A 23,084-nucleotide genomic window follows, 5' to 3' on the forward strand; every position below is an offset into this window, starting at 1 on the left:
GCGGGTTGTCTGCCACTAGATGGCGCTCAAACTTAAATCTTCTAATTCTCTCTTTGTGTGACTCTCATAAACACACACCTGTTAATTTAGGCATTTGATAAAATATATTGCATTTGTAAAATTTCACATTTATTTAAAAAGGTAAAGTCTTCACACAAGAATAGTTTATTTAAAATATGCAACTTCTCATTACAGTACCTAATAGCGTCTTTGTACGGACTTATCTTACGTTTGAGAGTTTTGCTCTTCCTGCTGTTTTGTCAGCTCATGAAACTGTTTAGTCTTAAATGTTTTGGCATCATAAACCCACACAGTGTCTATTCCCTCTCCTGCGGTACATTCAGGGACCCATGTGGGGAAGGGAAAGCGGCAGGCCACCACTTTAGCTGTTCTTGGCAGTTCGTGGGCCAGCTTCAGCTCCAGCTGGTCCATCTGGAAACAGCAAAAATGAGAAAATGAAACACTTGGCGCCGGCTTTTATGATGTTCCCATCAGTCAACTTACCATTTGAGGGACTCCGAAAATAACAACATTGGAGTATTGGGCAAAACTGACCTGGTAAAAGGGCCACAATGGGGTTCAGACAATAAAAACAACAATTTGTGCAGTTTTTGTTTGTTCTTGTCACACCGTGCAACACTCCGAAGGAGTTACTCACTTTCCATAAATCACAGATATGAAAAGAAGTGGAATAGCGGACTCCCTCCCTCCAGGCTTTATAGCGAGAATACCAAACCAGCCAAGGGTTCAACTCTAAACCTGATGCCTGGAATCCTTGTTTAGCAGCTGCAATCACCTGCAAGAATAAAAGAAAATCGGTCGGTTTTGTTCAAGACAAACATTTTAGGATTACAAATAAAAAGTGCTTCTAAACATTTACACATACCCTTTCCAAAAATATGAATGTCATGGAAAAGTGTTTTAATGTCCATAATTTCATTCAAAACAATCATAGTATATAGATTCAGAGCCCAATGTTTATTTGATATCAAGTATCTGTTTATTTTTACATAAATTGGAATTCCAGCTCATAAACCCACAAACACAGGATTTCAGAAAATTAGAATACTGAGGAGAAATCTGCCCAAATTTTGTAGGCCATGATTGTTTTTAACTGAGTTGCCATAAATTGTTTCAGTTCACTTCAATGTGGGGAAAACTTGACAGACCTGACAACTATCCAGAAGACCATCGTTGATCCCCTTCTTAGTCTGAGTTAGCCACAAAAGTTCATAGCTGAAGAGGCTGGCTCAGCTATGTATGGAAGGATTGGTGTAGCATAATAAAAAATAAAAGTCAAAACCAGGAAAATGCTTTTTCATTTTCAAAATGAAGCTGCATCAAATGACTCAAAATTAAAAAGAAAAAGCATTCCTTCAAAATGCTTTTTCCTTTTCTACTTCAACACAGCTTATTCTGTCACTTAATTAAAATGATAATGAAAATGGTATTTGACATTTCATTTTCAAAAAGTACTGTGGTAAATGTGTAGCAAAATTCATTTAGAAATGTCTACTTTGACAATTAAAATGGATTAACAGAAATGCTTTTTCATTTTCAAAATGTAACGGCATCAAATGACTCAAAATTAAAAAGCAATATTTTAAAATGCTTTTTCATTTTCTACTTAAAAACTGCTTATCCTGTGTCAGAATTAAAACGAAAATGCAAAGAGGGGATTGCATTTTCATTTTCACATCCACCCTGCGAAGATTGTTGCAATATTCCATTCGAATAAGCATTTCCAGCGGGGAGGCGGGGCGATGACGTCAGTGCTTTCTCAGTGTGTCCGGCTGCTACGTTGCAGAATTTCCGCCTTCCACCGTCCTCCTTCGGACGCACCGCGGTTCCTCGAAACTTTCCCCGGGACTAGTAGCGGGAAAAAGGCGGAAGTGCTGCTACTCAGATCTGAATGTGTGTTTCCAGTGGTGTCCAGACAAAAAAGAAAAAGGCTGATGTAAATCCCACATATTGATTGATTTTTCGTTTTCATTTGGAGTCTTTTGATGCAGTTACATTTTGAATATGAAAAAGCATTTCTGTTAATCAATTTTAATTGTCAAATTAGACATTTCTAAATGAATTTTGTGTTGCAGGAAAAAATTAAAAAGCATTTTGAAGGATTGATTTTTCATTTTAATTTTGAGTCAAAAGTGCAGCTTCATTTTGAAAATGAAAAAGCATTTCTGGTATTGGCTTTTATTTTTAATTATGCTACACAAATGCTTCCATAGCTATGAAGCCGTTTACAGAACGCTGTGTCCAAAGCAGATTGACGGAAAGTACAATGGAAGGGCAACATGTGTCAGGAGAAGATTTCCCCGAGCAACAGACATGACCGTGGGCTTCAGCGGATTATCAAAAGATTCAAGAAGCTGGCAGACGTCCAGAAAGACTGGAACGAGGTGGAGACGCATGTGGGAGATGGACTACAACTGTCCTGAGGTAAAGCCCCTTCTGAGCCTGGGCACACGGACGAAACGTCTCAACTGAGCCAAAGAGAAGAAGGAAGGTCTGGACTGTTGGCCAGTGGTCCACGGCGCCATTTTCTTGATGAAAATAAAGTGTGCCTTTTAGGAATTGAGGTCTAAGGGTTTGGAGGAAGACTGGTGACGCACAGAACCCAAACTACTTGAGAGGTCCAGTGTGAAATGTCCAGCACTGGTGTTGGCAAACTCAGCTTTCTTCAATCCAGAATCGGTGCAACAGTCTAGCAGAATGTTCACAGGAGGATTTGGTGATTCCCTCTGCTGAGGATCTGGATGGAGACGCAGATTTCATCTTCCAGCAGCTCCTGAAGTACTGAAGATGAACATCTACTTTTGAAAACACTGTTTTGATTGACCATAATGTATGTCCCCATCTTTTTTGCAAAACCTGAGAACCAAAATGGTAAATTCTTCACAGCACTCCATGCCGATTAATGTAAAAATAAACACTTGAAATCAATTTAACAGCGCATCTATGTTCTACGAAAGCTACTTGTTTTAAATGGAATTATTTTCCATGAATTCTATTTTTTTCCTGTGATTATGATTCAGACATGGAAAACGAATGAGAAGATCTCCGTGACGACACTCACTATCCGTCCATCTCCGCTTCCAATGTCCACCAGGGTCCCTGATCTTCTCCGCAGCACCTGGAGGACATTCTGGACTTGCGCCGTAGTGGCTGGGACGAAAGGGAGGCAGACTTTTCTCAACGCGGGGGCCACAAACGGAGCAGCCACTGCATACAAAGCGACCAAGGAGCCGCCAATCGCTCCTGTAATTACAAGTCCGATACGACTCCTTCTGCTCCTCTCACCGACTCCCTCGTTGAGTTGACTGGAGTCGACGAGTCGCTCGTCAAAGTCAAACGGCATTATTATGCTAGTTTATTGCTTTCCATACTGCATTGTTCGTTGCCAGCTAATTTCCACGAATGATAACTTCGTCAATTTAACGTGACATAAACCGAGATAAATATGGAAAACTAAGCAACAAAATGAAAAGGTACAACACAAAAAGAGCAAAACTACAGATTTGAGTCGCAAAAGTCCTCCAGCTGAGCTGTGCAACGGTATTATTCACTCGGGTCAACACAAAAGAAAATCTATCGATGGTTCCTTTTGGTCACGTGACGCGTGTCTCGGCGCAGTGGTGTGGGCGTGGCGAATATTTTATATTATTATTATTATTATTATTATTATTATTATTATTATTATTATTATTATTATTATTATTATTATTATTATGTTTTTGCCAAATATTTTAAAGACTAATTTGATGGGGGTGATCATATTTGAGTAATATCCAGACATTTAGAATTAACATTTAGGTTTGGCATTAACAATAATAATTATACAGCGGAGTATTTATGGAAGGGCCATTAAGGACAAAAAAGTAGAGATTTACAAAAGGAAAATAAACAACAATTAAAAATTACTCTCTCTCTCTCTCTAGTGAAAGAAAGAAAATAGTGGAAAAAAAAGTAAAAAACAAAACCTTTATATACTCCAGCCACAGAAAGGTCACAAATCTGTGTACTCTGTGTGATGGTTCCAAGTTCATATAAATGGAGAGGGTCTACTACTTTTTTCCCCCCTCATTTTTATTATTTATCCTTGCCCACTTGCATTTTCTTACACTTACATTTTTGGTCAACCCCCTCAATCTCAGAAAACTGGAAGTACACCTGCATGCAATGGTGGAGTGCTTTAGACTATTAAAGAAAACAAATTTCAAAGGGTGGCGGCAGGGGTTTGTCGCCACTTCTTGAAATTCCCGCTAAGGAAGGGCCCATCACTCCTAAATGACTGTCCAGGGGAGGACTCGGTTCTTTGTTTGAAAACTACATTTTGCACAGACTTTACATGTTTTAGCAAATGCTAAAAAAAAAAGAAGCATAAATGCTTCTTTTTTTTTTTTGGCTTTTACAAAACCCATTGTCTTCAGGAAGTTCTTGACTAGCATCTCCTGAGGGACACAGAGGCTGCACATTAATGTGAAAAGCAATTTATTTTAACAACCGAGTGTTTAGAAACCAAATAACTACATTCAATGTAAAAGGGTGAATATTTATTTGAATAAATAAACAGTGATTGGACACATGCTGGCATTCAGAGTGTGCATAAGAAACATGAATTTGGTTGCCAAATCATGCACAGATGTAGAAAATTAAATTACAATTATTTGTTCACAAACTAGCTCTGCATATATTGTGACAGTTGTTTTATTTAAAGTGTATCAAAGTTGAAATGCCAGGAACTAATAAATAAATAAATAAATAAATAAATAAATAAATAAATAAATAAATAAATAAATAAATAAATAAATAAATAAATAAATAAATAAAAATTAGGAAAATGTAGTAAATTGGGGTTGAGCTTGATGTCAGTATATTGAAATATTACAGAATATGTTCCTATTCTGGTTAAGTTGTGTTTCTATTGTACACTTAAAACTTGCCCAGTCTTTGGTTTGTAGGAGACAATTGTGTTTTTTTTTTTGTATGTGTGAGTGTGTTGTTGTTTTTTTTGTTATTTTCTGGCACAATTCAGTACACTAAACTTAAGATAAAGAAGCCAATTTAATTATTATTACTACTGAAGTTGCATGTCATTCCACAGTAAATCAGAAATCATTTGACAGTGTGCGATGCACAGTGTGGTCCAGGCCTGATATGCCATGATGGGTCTGATGGTGGTGCATGTGATGCTGACTGTTGGGGTGACCAATTTCTACCATCAAATCATCATCCTCTTCCTCCCCCCTGTACCCTTCTGGCCCGTCCTGTGAGTAGCTGTGCTTTATCACTAGAATGCTCCGCCGACCCGCTGGTGTATTCTGGTGGGACAGATGTGGAGACAGCTGTCCCACCATCACTGGTGATAGTGGAGGCACAAGAGAACCCCCATCAGGTGCAATCGTGGCATCCCGCAGGCTCAGATTGCTGCGGCTGCCGTGGATGCTGCCAGCCAGACTTCCATGGTGAGAACCGCAGTGGTGGTCCCGGATGCATTTGCTCTCGGAGCGTCGGAGTTTGTGGAACTTGTCAAAGTCCTCTGCCAGGCCGGCATCAGCCAGGTCGCCAGAAGGGGCACGGCGCAAAGTGCACAGCTCATAGTGTGGAGGTTCAAAACCAGGTTGGAGGAGGGCAGGGTCAAAGTCATCTCTGTTGGCATGATGGGAAAGAGAATTTACCCCATCACACAGATACAGCAAATGCTTTCTGAAGTCCCCAAACATCCATGAACATTTATATTTACAATCTAACATAACTTTTGCAAAATCTAAAATATTTGCTCAAGTTTTGTTACTTGTGGTTTTCATTTAGCAACTTCTAACCTTTCTTTATGTCATAGAAATGCAAGTTGTTTTTTTGTAATTGGGACTTTTGTTCAAACCACATTTAGTTATCTAGCACATCCTTTCATCCAAACCCTCAACCAGATTTCTTAAAAGAAACAAAATGTGGGGTTAAATGTCTTGCCCAGACTGTCAGATCTGGGATTTGAAACACCAACTAATAAATGAGCAAATGACTGCAACCCTAAAAAGTATGAGCTTTTCTTGGGCATCAATAAATAAAACATTTTTTAATGTAATTTGTTAAATTATGTTTTTTTTTTATTATTTGTAGGTTTTGTAAGACTGTTATGACAGAGGTTTGTCCTCAAATATAAATCCAATTAGAACAAAATAGAATAAAATACAACAGAACAAAAAAGAACAGAATAGAAAAGAATAAAGCAGAACATAATAGAGCAGAATAGAGTAGAATAGAATAGAATACATCAGAATAGAATAGATTAGAACAGAACATAATATAATAAAATGGAATAGAATGGAATACAACCGAACAAATCAGACTAGAACATGTTAAAATAGAATAGAATTGAATAGAATAGAAATACTTTATTGCCTTTATCCTTAATGAAATTCTGATTAATTAAATCTCTTACCTGCGAACAACATATTTTTTGCGGGGCTGTTTGATTTGGATGATAACTGATATGATCAACAGGATGACAACCAGACCACAGGTAACTCCGATAATAGTCAGGTTAGTGTTGTCCAATGTGTCGAGAATACTGGCTTTTCGTTTCTCTAGAGAAACAAGGCAAACGTTAGAAAGGAAAATCCTCCAGCAGCCTGTTGCCAAAAGTACAATAGTGATTCCTGATTTTCCTCCTTTGTTGTACCTTTGCAGCGGTTCTCGTCCCATGGGTAAACACAGTTCTGAACGCCGTTGCAGACTAGAGTGTGGTTGATGCACATGTTGCTGTGGCAAAAGAAAGTTTCTCTTTCACATGGAGCTAAAAAGAAATATAGAAAATGTACAGCTTCAAAAGAAAAATCTTGTATGAATTTACAGGTGGCATTATGGACATAGTCTTTAGATAAGCACAATGAAGGACCCACACCATTGAAAATTGTGTTTTGGGGGTTTTCAACATGTTTTGGTAGCATTTTTCTGATGACAGAGAACAAATATTATGTTTCTGAGAATTTCGTTTTTCAAATTGTGTTGAATCAGGAGCAGATGACAAAATGCCATTTGAAATTTGCACCACTAATGTTAGCTTGGGGTCCCTAGGGGCAATACAGTAGTACTTGAGATCAAAAGATGATAGAAGTGACACTTTGGGCATTTTTTTTTATAGATGTACATTATAGTTTTTGTACTTTTTTGTTTCTCCATAAAAAACACACACACAAAATCACTTTTAGGTTGTACTTTACCCAGATTGAAGAAAATGACATTTAAATGGAAAGATACAAACAAAAAATCATTATGTGAACAAAAATAACTAAAAGGTTTTGATAGTTTTAGTTCAAACAACAAATTAACACAACAAATTATTTTTGTTAATCAGATTTTTTTTGTACCATTAACACCTTTATATTATTTCCAATTATCTAAAAAAGGCTTTAATCGTTTTTTTTCCGCTCAGGGTAATGATACAGTGGGGTCCTTAGCGACATACGGCCTGAAGGGGCTAAATGGGGATGCATGCAAGCTTGCCGCTTACGTTCATGGAAAGTTGTGAACAGGATTTTGAATCTGCTCTTTCTGCTCCCTTCGTCCGCCCACAGCCTGACCACACCCAGCGAGGACACCAGCATGACATCATTGGCCACTGTGGAGCAGAACTTGTTCTTCAGATGCTCCACCGAACTGCTGCCGTCATAGATGGCAACAAAGTTACGTTTGCACTCATTTGAGTTGTGCATTTCGTACTCCAGAAAACGCATGTAGATCTGTGGATAGAGGATAAAATTAGTGGTTGCCTTGACTCAGTCCAGAACAACAATAAATGTTTGAGCACGTTCGGACAGCTTCCCAGAGAGATGAACGAGTTTAGTTATGGACATTTTTAACGGTTCATTTAATTATGTTAAATACAATGAAATATGTGAGGTTGATGGACCTTCTTTGTGTCTTATACAAATGAATTTTAATTAGGGCCCGAGCACGGAGTGCAAGGACCCTATTGTAATTCGAATGTTTATTATTATTATTATTATTATTATTCTACCGGAAGAGTCGCCTTTTTGAGGCCTTTAACATACCCCAAAACTCACCAAATTTGGCACACACATCAAGAGTCGCGAAAAATTTCGTATTTTATAGGAGATTGGCATGGGCGCACAAAAACGGCTCGATAGCGCCACCTACAGTGACTTTTGTCCCGACGCCCCGCATAGGCTTCAACGTACAAGCTTGATTTTTACAGGGCATGTTCTTCAGATGGAGACCTACAAAAAAGTCTGAAAGGACCCACCTGTCACTCGCACAGGAAGTCTGATATATTGAGGTCAATATGTCATTTTTGCTTCATTTTGGACATTTGCAGGCCTCGCTCTAGAACGAACTCCTCCTAGAGATTTTGGAGTAATGACTCCAAACTTTGGTTTTGTAAACTAGACACATGTCCGATGTTAAATTGCGAAGCTTTTAAGTTTTTACGGTTGTTTGTGACCGTGGCGGCGCGGAGAACTTGGAGGTCGTTTCGAAAACACGCCATGAAAAGGAAAATGGCCATTACTCAGCCATGCATAATCCAATCTGATCCAAAATTGATATGCATGATTGTAGTCTGAATCTGACCACATCAGAAGTGGAAAAATCCAGAACAGGTGTAGCGCCACCTGCTGGCAAAAGGAAATGACATGTTTTACTTGGAGCATCACTGCTCCAATTAGGATGAGCCGACACACCTCAAAATGATGTCCACCTGTTGAAAAGCCATTGAAGTTTACTCTGATAAAAAGCCATAACTTTCAATGCGGGGGTGTGGTCGTGACAGAGCGGCGAAGTTGGGCGTCTCGCCATGCACACAAAAGTTGCTCTCACGTGCACATTCGTTGTCCAATCTCACTGAAATTCAATGGATATGATGAGGTTTCCTTTCTGAACCCATGGATATGACAATTCTGGACGAGCTCCATAGCGCCACCTAGTTATTGAAAAAAACAGTTTTTGTCGCATTCTTCCCTATCTTTTCTCTGCGCTTCGTCCGACGTGCATGAAATTAAAACTGGAGATACTCAGAAAGGTCCTCTCTCATCATCTAAAATTTCATGGGTGTACATCTGACGGTGCCTTCATAAGGCCCCCCCAAACAGGAAGTGGTCAATTGCACTTACTCATAAAACAAAGCTTCATAGCAAATCAGCCGTTTGTCTCAGGAAGCTGAGATTTCAGAGTTAGATGCCTCTTACAAATCTCCAACTTTGATAGATAGCACTATAGGGTCTACGAGAAACTTCATACCGGTGTTTTTCCTATGCAATTTTGGACTGAACAAAGATTTTTAGCATAAATTCTGTTTAGGTTATCAGCACCAAGAATTCAACTTTCATAGGCATTTATGTGCTACTGCTTCCTAAAAAAATTCAGAATGATTGAAGTTACAGGTGACATCTTAGAGAGCATTACATCCAAAAAGGTCCGAAAACGTCTTTTTAGGCAAAACTGCAAACACCTATTTTTTTGCATAACTTATCTTTCAAATATCAGCACAAAAAAATTAAAAACGGTAGGGATCTGTGTTTGCTGCCTTCCATATTTTTTTCAGACTTAAAAGTGTAACAGATGATTTATAAAAAATCCTTTTCATCCAAAAACCTGTGTTAAATCTGTCTAGACTCCAAACAAACATTTTTTTATGGTAACTTATGTTTCAACAATCGACACCAATTTTCACAGACCTAAAGCTGAACATGTCCCATAGCTCCCTGAATATTTTCATAGATATAAAATGAACTGGTCATTCTAACATCTGGCATTCTAACATCTAACATCTTACATGTCAAAGCCTCTCTCAGCCTGGCTCTGCTGAAGGAGTCGTGTTACAACCCCGCCCCCTCCTGCTGGGACCCCTGCTATGTAAATTAGCAAGCAGTGAACAGAGAGATGAGGAGTAAGAATGGTCATTACTCAGGCATGCATAATCCAAAGACAGCCAGTTAAACACTGAAAGACATATTTTTTCGGTATGTCTTTCATACATCTTTAGTATTAAAAACTCTCCAAGATGAATGTGCCTGACTCCACCTGCAGGTGGATCACAGACTTCCTGACGGACAGACAGCAGTATGTGAGGCTGGGGAAGCTCGTCTCAGATACTCGGACCACAAGCACCGGATCCCCCCAGGGCTGTGTCCTTTCACCCCTGTTACTCTCCCTGTACACAAACAGCTGCACAGCTGGTCACCTGTCTGTCATACTCCTGAAGTTTGCTGACGACACCACACTCATCGGCCTCATCTCTGACGGAGATGAGTCGGCCTACAGGAGTGAAATAGCCAGGCTGGTGTCATAGTGCAGCGCTAACAACCTGGAGCTTAATGCTCTGAAGACAGTGGAGATGACAGTGGACTTCAGGAAGGCCCCAGCCCCCCTCCCCCCTGTCATCCTCTGTGACTCCCCGGTGACCTCTGTGGAGTCCTTCTGCTTCCTGGGAACCATCATCAGCCAGGACCTCAAGTGGGAGCAGAACATCAGCTCCATCACTAAGAAGGTCCAGCAGAGGATGTACTTCCTGAGGCAGCTGAAGAAGTTTCACCTCCCTGAAAAGATGCTGGTAGACTTCTACGATGCCATCATCGAATCCACCCTCACGTCCTCCATCACAGTCTGGTTCGCTGCGGCCACGGCCAGAGACAAGGCCAAGCTGCAACGCGTCATCCACTCAGGAGAGAAGGTGATCGGCTGCCACCTCCCGTCTCTCCAGGAGCTGGAGGCGGGCAGCCAGGATTGTAGCGGACCCATCTCATCCAGGACATAATCTCTTTCGGCCCCTCCCTTCTGGCAAGAGGCTCCGGTCCATCAGGACCTCGCGCCACAAGAACAGCTTCTTCCCCACTGCAGTCAGCCTGCTGAACAGTACCCCAACTCCCCCAGGTGACCCCCCCTCCCCCCCCGCCCACCAAAGGACTGTCGGTGCCACTTACAGGCCCCACCATCCCAGCCCATCTGTGCTCCCACTTTAATTCACCTTACTCTACTGTATATAGTGTGTTGTTGTTGTTAACTTAATTTTTAACTTATTCTTAATTGCACTATACACCAAGTCAAATTCCTCGTTTTGTAAAGTGCGCTCTACTGAACCTGGCAATAAAACTTTTTCTGATTTCTGATTCTGATTCTATTAATCATTGTATTTTATTCATTCAAAATGCAATTAAATCAATATTTTATCTTTTTTCTTTTCCTTTTTCTTTTTTTTTTATCTCTTATATCCTTTTTTATAATCAATGTTTGAACTTCTTTTCCTTTCTATTGTCATGGTTTCAGTTTGTTGTCTTTTTTTTCGCTTTAGTTCTTGTTCTGTCTTGTTTGGTTCTGTTTCCTGTTTTATTTTGAAAGGTTTCCTGTCTTGTCATGTTTCTTGAGTTTTACTTCCTTTGGTCCCCATCTGCCCTAATCGTGTTCACCTGTGTCTTGTCTGCCCTGTCTGTATATAAGTCTTGTCTCTGCCTTCCTCCTGTGCTGGTCCATTAACTTCTGCTCATGTTGATCACGTCTTCTTGTCTGGCGTCCATGTCCCTTGCCATGCCACAGTAAGTTTTTGTTTTTAGTTTTGTCATCCTGCTCTGCAGCGCTTTTTGTTAGTTAAATAAACCCACTTGCCCTGAACCCGTTTGCCTCCCGTTTCTGCGCCTGGGTCCTACCTGCTCTCGAGCCTCCCCCCCACACGACATCTATACATCCAATGAAATTAAACTACAAATCAACAAACACAACTGATAACAAATGTCTCTAAAAAATGATGTGTATATTTGCAGAACCTTAAAAACACCAAACAAATAACAAATGCTTCCCAATTAAAGCACAAAAAATGGAACACAAAATGTAAAACCCAAGTTAGAAATTGCAATTTGAAAAAGATACTTTTTTCAGCAGCTTTTCAAAATCAATCACCAATTCTACTCTTCTGTGGATGAAACAAAGAACTCCAGAACAATGAAGCCATTTCTCTAAGTCTCTCTCACCTTCAGTTTTAAACAAGGTCTGTGAAAATCCACCATACATTGGTCACATGAAATCAGAGACCTGCTAAAAGTGCACAATTGTAAAAGCTCTTTTATATAGACAACTGTTTGTTTGCTTAGAGCTCTAAATATAAAAAAAAATGCTTTTCTATCACCTAGACACAGATGGAGAACCATATCAACTGGATTAATAACAGGGTGGCATGTTTAGGTTTAAACTTACATCAATAGACAACATGAAGCTGTCCATCACATTTTTGACCTAAACATGTAAACACATCCTTGGCTCTGCGGTTAGGAAATGGTATTTGGGAATCTCTTTATACCAGGAGCCAGCCTGGCCATTGGAACATCGCCACAGTGCCCATCCAGACTGGGACAGCAACGGGGTCCACTTCAGAGCCGTGAGCTGCTGTGTTTAACTCCAGCTGTCCCAGCAAGGGAGACAACTGCAGCAACATCCACTGACCAAGCTGACAAGCCCTGGCAGAAAAGATCCCCACAAGAAAAACACTGGCTCAGGCAGGCTGGTCAAAAAAAAAATAGTTTTGCCATTGTCTTGCAGCTCGCAGATCAAGTGGTTTAGTTTTCCAGTAATGTCAGTCAAGAATGCAAGTTCAGATTCACAATGTTCATATTCACCATATTCAACAGACATCTCCTCCAATAGCACCTTAAAAATCCTGTGCTGTTTTGCTTTGCAGTTGAGGTTGTTTACGATTTTCAGAATAAGAGTCATTATATGTCCAGACCCAATCACTTCTGCACATAAGGCCTGCTGGTGAATGACGCAGCAGTAATGCAGACATTTTGGAAAGTCTTGGTCAGCTTTACAGTGAGTGATGAAACCTGTTTGTCGGTCAATCATAGCAGGAGCCCCGTCTGCAGGTATGGCTACCAGCTTTTCTAATGGTACCTTTTTCTGCACAAAAACTCCTTCACCGTGTTATACATTTCAACTCCTCTTGTAGTTGTCTGTTAGGGCAGATGTGTCAGGAGTTCTTCTCTTGTGGAAACCAAAAGCTATGCTGTACTGTTGCCGTCCACAGACTCATCACACTGGACGTTAACCACCTGCACTTTGCAAGATCCCGGTCCAGCTAATTGGCCAAGTTATCAGACATAGCTGACACTCATCTAGACATTGTAGTGGAAATTGAATGAGTTCTATTGTTCTCATCCTTAGGGACAGTGATAGCAATTATCATCATTGCTTGAATTTTTTTAATGCTATATGCAAAAGTCTTTGTCCCTTAAGGCAACAGATTACTGCCCCCCACCCCCCCCCCCCCCCCCCCCCCCCCCCCCCCCCCCCCCCCCCCCCCCCCCAGGCTGCTGTCGTATTAACATTATCTTGGAGCTCCAGAATGGACAAGAAAAAACGACGAGAATGGCTCGAGCAGGGCGTTGCTCACGGGGCGGTCGCTCGTGCCATGCGGTCGCACGTGCTCGGGCCCGCTAAATGCTACTTGTAGCTTTAATTTTTATGTTATATTTTTAGGTATGAAGAACTTGGATGTATTTTATTGTATGCGCTATTAAGTAAACATGTTGACTTTGACCTTAAGTGGGCATGTCCCGTGGTCAGTATGCTGAATAAATGCAAAAAATATCAGTTTTTTTAAATGCTTGTACACAAGCTTTGCAGGTCATAAAAATTACACATTAGACAGTCATAAAATGCTTGTATTGAGTGTTGAGCATGGTATCCGAATTGCTTTTAAAATCCAGGGCAGTAGATAGTCCTCCACTATATTTATTTTTTTAGTAATTAGGGAAGTAGGATGGGAATTTGGACATAGCCTAGAAGTAGTTTGTCTAAGTGTTGTTACCGTACTGGGACGCATTCTGTACCAACAATTCTACACCGGGTTAGCAGAATTGTTACTTCTTATGCTCTGGTTATTTAGTAATTGTTTATACGCGCCAATATACAGTGCATGTTATTTATGATATTTTTTTCTTTATTATGCATTTTTTGGCTGATGCATCCTATAGTCCAAAAACTACGGTATATAATATAACATTTTGAGAGAGCCTGTTAGTCGGCGAGCCAGTTTTTGAGTCGCCGCTAACAAGACTCGTTTATTGTTTAAGATTTCCGAAAGTTGCCAAAAGGAGATAAAAAACATGTCATGTACACACCCTGGATTTCGGCGGGGCTCTGATGTACCACCTGCAGTCAACAGCATCAGTGGTCCCAGCCCGACCATCTCTGGTTATTTGAGCCGATTCCACAAAGCCTTCTGGTCCACTCAGCTCAAAGTCACAAACTGTTGTGGGATCATTAAAGTAGTGTTGTCTCATTTTTCTGCTACTGTTACGTTTCACTGTTTTCTTGTTACTCACTTGGCAAAGTTGGCAGCACTCCAAGATCTTTAAACTCAGGATCTACAAACAGAACACAGATCATGCCAAAGCATATATTAATTTGGAAATTTTACATGCCACTTCCAAGTTTATGTCCAACTATCCATTTTGTATTATTATTCAAATATACGCAAAGGGAAATCACATGATTGCACAGGAAGAATTCATGGAAAATTCTAATGCTACGTTCACACCTGGCATGAGACTCACATTCAAGAGCAAGCCTTCTTGAACGCGTGTTTAGCATGTAGTGTTCACACTGGACCGATGCTGCCCGATACTGGCGCATATCGGCCACCTACAGTTGGAAGAGGCTTGGTGCAAAATGTCGAAGCGGTGCAAATCTCTTGAATCTTTTTCCAGGCTTTTTCTTTCATAGCTCTATTCCGACATATGAGCAAAAACCACAATTATGAATTTGTCCTCCATGATCAATTTTCAAACGGTTGACACTTCCATGAGTGAAAGAGTTCATACGTCACTGCAAAATCCAACTCTCGGATTCGTCCAAGTTTGACCCGATTTAATTTTCAATGGGCATTCATTGGTCACGCATTTTCTATGTAGAGCCTGAAAACGGTTGAAGAAACTTGCATAGCGACGACTGAACATGATAGATTAGGAATGCAGAAAGCCCAAAACGCGCATTTACATAGACTTTCCATGGGAAGTGGTTGCCTTGCCGAGGGTGGTGTAAACGTAGCTTCAGAACTGACGTTAACAGAAGCTTTTTGCATGAAATTAAAAACTGCCTAATCATTATTCTGTGTAATAATTGTACTTTTATGCTATTTATGACTACAGATTTTGTCTCTAAACTGCAACAAGTCGTCAAACCCTGAAGTTTATAGTGCAAAGAAATCAGTCTGTCTTTTCTTAAGTAAACCATAATGATGTATATGATAATATATTACATTAGTATCTTCTTTCTCTTTCGGCTTTTCCCATCAGGGGTCGCCACAGCGAATCATCCTTTTCCACCTCACTCTATCATGAACATCTTCTACCCCTAATATATTACATTAGTATAATATTAGTTATTTCGCTGAGCTTTTTTCCAACGTGGATGCTAGACGGCACCGCCTTTCGCTCCTTGTTGGTTTCATGATGACAACCTAGAGCCAGCGGCTGCATCGTGTCTGCATTTCACCCAGGAAAACAAACAACATCCAAACTTTAGCAAAGATGAATGTGCATATTATGCAAATCAAAGGAAAACTAGCTCTGTGGAGAAAGTCAAAATACCGCTTTGGGGTTTCTTTTTGTGAGAAATGAACATTGAACTTAAAAGCTAAAAGATTTATTTTGCTTGTTAAAGGACCTTTAAAAGAATTCAGCATCCACAAAAAAGTCTCACCATTTGATCTATCAAGTGTCTCAAGTATGCTTGCGCTTAAATGGTAAAATATAAAAACTTTTCTAGCGCTCTTCTATACTCCTGACATTTTTAGGCAGCTTAACCCAATAAAAGGGCTCAGTGTCTTTCACAAAAACACTGGAAAATCAAGTTGATGTTAAAGATGTGAGACAATATCTCCATGTTCTGGCCCACAACTGCTTAGTTTTTTCCTAAAAAGTTGGGCAACTTGGTTGTAACAAATAAATAAATAATAATTTACTCTTTCTGCATTCGCTTAGTGTGTCCAAATAAGCAATAAAGCTTCTTAGAAGTTTCAGTTTTTATTCTGTTATAGTTAAACAAATTAAATAAATAATGAGAAATCATTTTTTGTTTGTTTAAGATTATCTTTCTGCCAATTTTAATTCCTTGTACAAACCTTGTTTTACTGAGACATGAATTCCATTGATAGGAATTTGCATGGAACAGTAAGTATGACCAGCTGTTCTGTAGCATGCAAAAAGGATGCAGTGTTTACTGGAAGATATTTTTCAAAGGAAAAGGTTTAGACAAAATTGCTCAGCCTAGTATTTATGGATTAACTTTGAAAGATGAAAAAAACAGAAATAATAAAAACAGCAATTTCACAGGCATATTGAACAACAAAATAAACACATCTGTCCAAATCTTGCATAATCTATGTTCTAGTACTTTGCCTGTGATCTGATTTAAACAGTCCCCAAACCCTGATGCCCTTCATCAAGAAAAAAAAAGAAGAAAAATAAACATCAGAAGGGGAACAGATATTTTGTCCTAAACCTTTGTGCTGATGAATACACTTGCTAGGTGGATTAAAAATCCAGCTTAGTTGGGAACAGATTAAGCATCAGTGTCAACCTGATAATGAAAGTATTACCGTTTGCTTCTCTTGAAGGCACCTTGTTTGACACAATTCAGAAATAATACATTTTATTTGGGTCAGTTTTTAAATACAGAGTGGCAAACATAAAAATAGAAACATTTCGTGTTTTTATATAAAAAGGATAAACCAAATTCTCAAAAAATGTTTCCTACTGCAATTCATTACATGACTTTAAGCTTTTTTGGGGCTTGTCTGTCTGTTGAAATGCAAGATAGTGTGCAGAGATTGCAACGCAAGAGTGGAAAACAGGGAACTTGGCTGACCTGAACAAGGACTCTTATTAATCCTCTCATGTTTCTTATCTATTCTGCTTAAGACTTGGCCAGATTATTCACATTCATCCTAATACGTGTGAGTGAGTGGATCAGTGTAAGGCTAACATACACTTGCCAGGTGCTACAGGCCAAATCTGCATTATAAAAAAAAGCTTTCCACTTACTAATAAAAAAACATGCAACTTCTTCTCACAACAAGCTAAAAAAAGACAGCATGTGCAACAAAAAAGAGGAATTTATTTGCAAATAAATATTCAAAAACAATTAAAAGCATAGTTCACATTTTCTGAAGCAAAATTGATATTTTAGTTAAACCCTGCACCTGGTACTCCATAAAGAAAATGTATGTGAAGTTTATATCACATTTTGTCTTGTAAAATGAAAGGAACTAAAAAACATTTGCTTTTTTCCCAAAAATGACTAAATTCAACATTCTGCAGCAGGATTTACATTGTGGTAGCATCTCTTCATCACCTCCCTGCAAATACGACCTGCAGCTGAAAACAAAAATCTGATGCACAGCTAAACACCGGAACCTGGCAGCACTCCGCAGGAATCCTAACCCAGTCGTGGGCTGGAGTGCTGACCGGCCATATGTTGCAGCTGATCATGACAAAACATATGCTGGGGTAGGGAGGAAAATTAATTTAAAAAAAGGTCTGCTGAGTGAAATCAACTTTGCTCAGTCTTTAATATATAATCCTCATGTTTGGATGTCATTTTGTGAGGTTTCTAATCATTCTCTCTGACCCCGCTGCAGGTCATGGTAGCAGTCACATCAGGGTTCAAAATTTCCAGAAGTTGAACAGAAGTGAAGGTTCTGACCTAACTCAAACTGGAGATTTCAGAGTTATTGGCAAGTTTGTATTCGGATTGCTCTGGCAAATCAGGGTAAATCTGTGATTCTTTACCTGCAATAACATAAGTGACACTTTATTGTGTATAATCCATAATCTAGAGAATAGAAAGAGGTGACCTAAAGATTATCAGTGTCAGGACACCAGGAAGTTGAATCGTTTTGGGGGAATTTTAGCAGATTCGTGTTCTATACGGATCTAGTGGACACATGATGGGGAAATTCCAAATCTTGAGAATTAATAAAGTATTTTTGAATTCAATCAAATAGGCATGATGAAAAAGAATCAAAAAATACAGAGAAAAACAAGTTGTGCAATGCAATCTGCGTGCATGCTGCCACTCCTGATAGGGGGAATTAAAAAAAGAGATTAACTTTTGACTTTCAGACTCTTTCTTTTCTCAATATAAGCACACGGAAGGCAAAATCTGTCCTCATCTGCTAATAATAAAAAATATATATATTAAAATTGTTCAAATAAGCATAACAGTTTAAATAGGCTTTTCTTTTTCATTATTTAGTAATTTTTTATTTTTATTGATGCCCAAAAAAAGCTTAAGTCAAACATGCATGCTGGGAAAATACCTTAAAAATGTAAGGAACTTGGAATGAATGTATGAAAAAAGTCACCTCTTCTTCCAGTAAATCTCTTTCGGTAACCATGGCAACTACCAAACTAAATGTCAAAACTGAAAGATCTCATTTTCATATTTGGATTGTTTACTTATGTGTTTGGAACATTTTTATGAATATTTTGAGTGTAGTTAGAATATTTTAAGAATTTTGTATTTTCTTTTGGAGTAAGTATTTGTATTGTTCACTTAGTTTGTACTAAAGACTGAAAAAGAAAATAAAGAGAAAAGAATAACGGTAAAGTTTTCTATTCACATTCACTTTTCTCCACTGCAGAGATAAATGAGAAATTTGTAACATTTATTTTTACCTTCTATCCTCATTGATTTGGCATGTCTGAATATCAATTCTCTTTCAATATTTCCTTCAAAAAAACACCAACTTTTTGTGACTAAACGGTTTTATTGGGTGTTTATACAACTGATTGAGTGTGTTTGGTTAAGATCCTCAATATTTGCTGCAAAACACTACGTTTGATGAATGTGGATCTAAAGTTTAGGTGTACAGGCTGTGGTTTTCTTTTTTAGACCTCAGAAAACTGCTGCTACAAGTGCTACTTGAAGGGCAAAAATCACAAAAGCAATGACCGATGCTAAGACAGCCAGAAAAAAACATGCCAATGGGAAAATGGACAGAGGGATGAAGTGATAATCTCTCTTCTACGTCGGTGTAGGTGGCCTACAAAATCTGTGGTTAATAAAGCTCCTGCCTAGGACTCCCTTTAAGCTGCTGGCACAGCTCAGCCCTGACAAGCTGCATTCCCTGAAGACAAGCTTTCATTAACTCTCGTGTTTGAGACTGAGGGAACAAGCGGCTGTGTGTATGTATGTGTTCATGTGTGTTTGCACCCATCTCTCCTTTTTTCATCTGCAGCCACTGTGCCTGCAACACAGATGGCTAGGAGAAATGGATCATTATTAGATTTAAAAAACAAAAATGTTTGACCGAACTTGCATTATTGAAAACTGGCGTGCGCTGCTGACTTCCTCTCATATTTTGTTGTTTTAAAGTCGCACACTGATCATCTTTTGATCTATTTTCAACGCGTTCTCAGTGGACTTTTAATCATAATTATGGAGTTTAAGCCAAAACCAATTGTTTTCTTGGATATAGTTTCTGCAGAGCAGTGGAAGTTCATTAAAAATTCGCCTTTGAGTTGTGGGCCAGGCTGTTGGTGCTAAAGTAAGCCTCCAATGGTATCCCTTTGTCCCTTTGTTTACACTCTTTTCCGCTAGCTCACAGCCCCTTACAATTCCCACCAAGCATTTTTTGTTCGACAAAAATGGCGAGTAATGTTGGAGTAATCCTGCCGTACAGTGTTGAGCCAGATGCTAGCTAAAACGAGGAAAATAAAGACGTTCATGGATCTATTTGTTTCAAAACTGATGCATCAGAATGGAGCGGAGCAGGGAGGTTGTAGCCCGCCGACTGCAGCACCTATGTCACTGCTACAAGCTTTTTCCAACAGCATTTTATTGTCTGCTCCTGATTCACAATTTGAGTAAAGAAACACTCAGAAAACACCATTTTCATTGGAGTGGGTCTTTAACTTTTTGAGGGCAACAACGGTAATTTTACATCAGTGTAGAGGTCTGAAAAACAGTGCCAAGAGGCAGAGGCTTAGAGTCAGGCTGTCATCCTCTAAAATCCTTAGCCTAACAACAGTATCAGCAGACTAACTAAAACTTGACAGAAATATGTTCTAAATCTTAACAACCACAATTTCCCTTTTACGTCGCGACAAAGTCAGAAGTGTAAGGCTTTTGTAGAGAAAGCAGTCCTATAAATTTCTTTAAAGACCCATTCTGATAAAAGTTGTGTTGTTGGAGTTTTTAATAAGTTCTGGTGACATTTTTCTGATGATGGAGGACATAGATGAAGAAAATTAAGCTCAAAATTGCATTTCTGAGTATTTCTTTATTCAAATTGTTGTAAATCAGGAGCAGATGTAAAAATGCAGTTGTGAAAGATTGTATTTGTGATTAGTAAAACATGCTAGGCTCTCAGCAATGGAGAACGGTCCCGCCCACAACTCAGAGGCAAATTTCTAATGATTTCCTGCCGCTCTGCAGAAACTATGTCCTAGAAAAGATAGTTTTTTTTATTTCAGCTAAAAAAAGCTTAATCATATTTAAAAGACCACTGGGAAAACTAGATCAAAAGATGGTTGGAGTGGGACTTTGAACAAAATCAAAGTAAAAACAGGAACCTTAATAAATATAAACCAGAATTTGCCTGGTTACTTGAATGCTGATGCCATTTTCTTTCAGGAAACAGTTTGTAGTTTTGTTGATTTGTTAAAAGTCATTAATTGGACTACCACACAATTGCTTTCATTTTTGCCCCGTGTGAAGCCTCCTCCTTTAACAAGCCACTGTTGCTTAAAAAGGCTCCAATCCACACAAAGATTTTGATTTATTCGCCTCTGTTACCCACCTTGAGTGAAGTTGTACCTGGCAGAGAAACCCATGGCCTCCAGCTCTCCATCAGCCACAAACTTGATGTACAGGTACCTCCCGCTGGAGCGAACGTAAGTGGGGCTTTCCTGCCCGCAGTAGCGACCGATGATGGGCGAGAAGCCAAACGGGCCGTCCCGTACTTCAATGTGGTCAAACCTGCACTCCCAGGATGGCTCGATGGAGTATTTCTCATCAAAGAACAGGTCAATGCACTGTCGGGGTGAGGCTGTTCAAAGGGTTTAGAGGCGAAATGAGAGGCAGGGCGGGTGCAAAGCAAAGAACAGATCAAGAACAGATCTTAAGGCCATGTCACAGCCACTAACTACATTATGCCCATTTCCCACGTACGAAATGTCAGTGTTTCCTTATACATTCGAGATATACGTAATCCATATGTGTTTCTTGCGTTGATGTGCGCAGATGTCCGTCGAGGGTGTTTTTGAGGGCACAGTTTTTGAGCTGTTGTTCCTTTGTTCAAAATTTAGGCTCGTTTGAGAATTGTGCAGTTTATACGCATTTATTATGTAAATCTTACATAATTGTGCATGATTTTTGAGTGATGCAGACGCATATTTGTGGCTTTCCATGACCGTTTCACTCATATCCACGTATGTCTAATGGACTTCTCCCGCATGTACCACATATGCATTACATTTATGTTGCGTATACAGCGCACATATCACGTTAAAATTCCACATTTCGGGCCAGATTTGGCTTTTGTGTAGATTTACATGTTCTTTGCGTGATTTATTCATACTTCTTTTGTGGTTTTAACGTGGTTAATTTGTGATACATCTGTGAAAATTTCACGTATACCACAACTTTTCTCACTTTTTCTACGTGTAAGACCAATTTTTATCCGTGCAATACGCTCAAAAATGTCTGTAGTGGCTGTGTGCCTTTACCTTCTATGATGTAGATGCATTCCCTCTCAGGGGGGTATTTCTCTGGGTAGTTGGGAGAGGTGAAATACCCTCCATCAGGCTCCTTTATCCAGGTTCCACATTCTCCAGCTGGTGTCACACCCGAGTTGTTCTTCACTAGCAGAAGATGGTTAGAAGAAACTTCAAACTGTATCCAAAATCATATTTTTTTTATCTTTAGTTTTTGCTTATCCGTGGGGGATCTAAAGGCTTGTTTGAAAACCTGTTAAAAGACACATAGCGGTAATCATCAATAACATCTTCATTTGAAGATGAGATTTTCCCAGGAGTGCTAATTAAAAAGGCTGTCAGTGCTGGATCCATGACTTCACTTCAAATTCTTTGCTAAAGTGTACCCTAGAAGTCTACAACAGAACTGACACATCAAAAACAGCTGCCCAATTATCTCTAAAACCACTTGTTGTGCCTAATGGTCAGTGTTTGAGGATGATACCTTGAGACTTTTTTGTGGTTGCTGTGGAGCCAGGAAGCTCTAAAAGCAGGCTTGCTGCTAAAGCTGAGAAAACAAGGAAAAAAACAAATAAAAGATAAAAGAGGATGCATTTAGCAGCCTGTAGGAAAGTAGAGGAAGATTTGAATCGCAGGTTTAAGTTTAAAGACACAAACACAAGAGGAGATAGTTGATTTTGACCCAGCAGCCTCTCCGAGCAGTTCAACCCGTTCAACTCACCGATGCGCAGCACAAGTTTGCGCAGCATGTCTGTCCCCTGAGGATGAGAAAGCCTGTCTTTATAATTGCCATCAAACTGTCCTGGGACGCCCGGTCGTCACTTTTAACCAGGCGTTGTCAAATGCTACTTCTGAGGGCATCAGCTCCGCAGAAAATGCACTAAATCCGACAGTAAAGACCATCCCCTCTGCGTCTGACTCCCGCAAGCTCAAAGGATTAAACTCTAGTCCACAACGAAGAACCTGCACTTTTTTCCCCTCTTTCTTTTGCCCCACCTTTGGGCAGTTTAATCCGCAGCAAACAGGCCCGATGCGCGCACAAATTGGAAATGGGAATTTGTGCGCGCGCAAAGCGCACGGCCCACAATGAGCGCCATGAAGTCATTTTTGATTAAGCAAAGGGATTCCTCCTCTGGAACTGTTAACCACTGTTAACTCCCTTTCCTTTTACTTTTTCAACTTTTGCAGGTGTAAAAAATCAAATGCGCATTAATCTTTTTTTTTTTCTTTTCATTTGTGTGTTTTCATTTGGGTGGTTTTTTTTTTCTTCAAGAGGAAACCGAATATGATTATAAAGAGGGTCAGCCTGACCTTAAATGACAAAAGCTTTGGGTTTTTGAACTGTTTTACAAA

The 23,084-nt window shown here is 39.5% G+C and overlaps 2 protein-coding genes across 2 annotated transcripts; both read right to left on the minus strand.

The window, feature by feature from the left end:
* Positions 1–142: 142 nt before the first annotated feature.
* Positions 143–3,596, minus strand: LOC101169975 (protein FAM173B). The gene is made up of 4 exons (XM_004079054.3): positions 3,083–3,596; positions 659–796; positions 505–555; positions 143–432 (listed from the first exon to the last, which is right to left on the minus strand). Exons 1-4 carry the CDS (start codon positions 3,362–3,364, stop codon positions 226–228), a joined length of 678 nt encoding a protein of 225 aa, XP_004079102.1. The 5' UTR covers positions 3,365–3,596; the 3' UTR covers positions 143–225.
* A 1,383-nt stretch (positions 3,597–4,979) lies between these two features.
* LOC101168898 (neuropilin and tolloid-like protein 1) lies at positions 4,980–22,948 on the minus strand. The gene is made up of 10 exons (XM_023964797.1): positions 22,453–22,948; positions 22,216–22,278; positions 21,744–21,878; positions 20,816–21,064; positions 14,334–14,375; positions 14,130–14,257; positions 7,517–7,745; positions 6,686–6,799; positions 6,446–6,590; positions 4,980–5,655 (listed from the first exon to the last, which is right to left on the minus strand). Exons 1-10 carry the CDS (start codon positions 22,478–22,480, stop codon positions 5,115–5,117), a joined length of 1,674 nt encoding a protein of 557 aa, XP_023820565.1. The 5' UTR covers positions 22,481–22,948; the 3' UTR covers positions 4,980–5,114.
* Between the last annotated feature and the right edge of the window lie 136 nt (positions 22,949–23,084).

The sequence above is a fragment of the Oryzias latipes genome, chromosome 17, assembly GCF_002234675.1.
Source record: "Oryzias latipes chromosome 17, ASM223467v1".
Lineage (NCBI taxonomy): Eukaryota > Metazoa > Chordata > Actinopteri > Beloniformes > Adrianichthyidae > Oryzias > Oryzias latipes.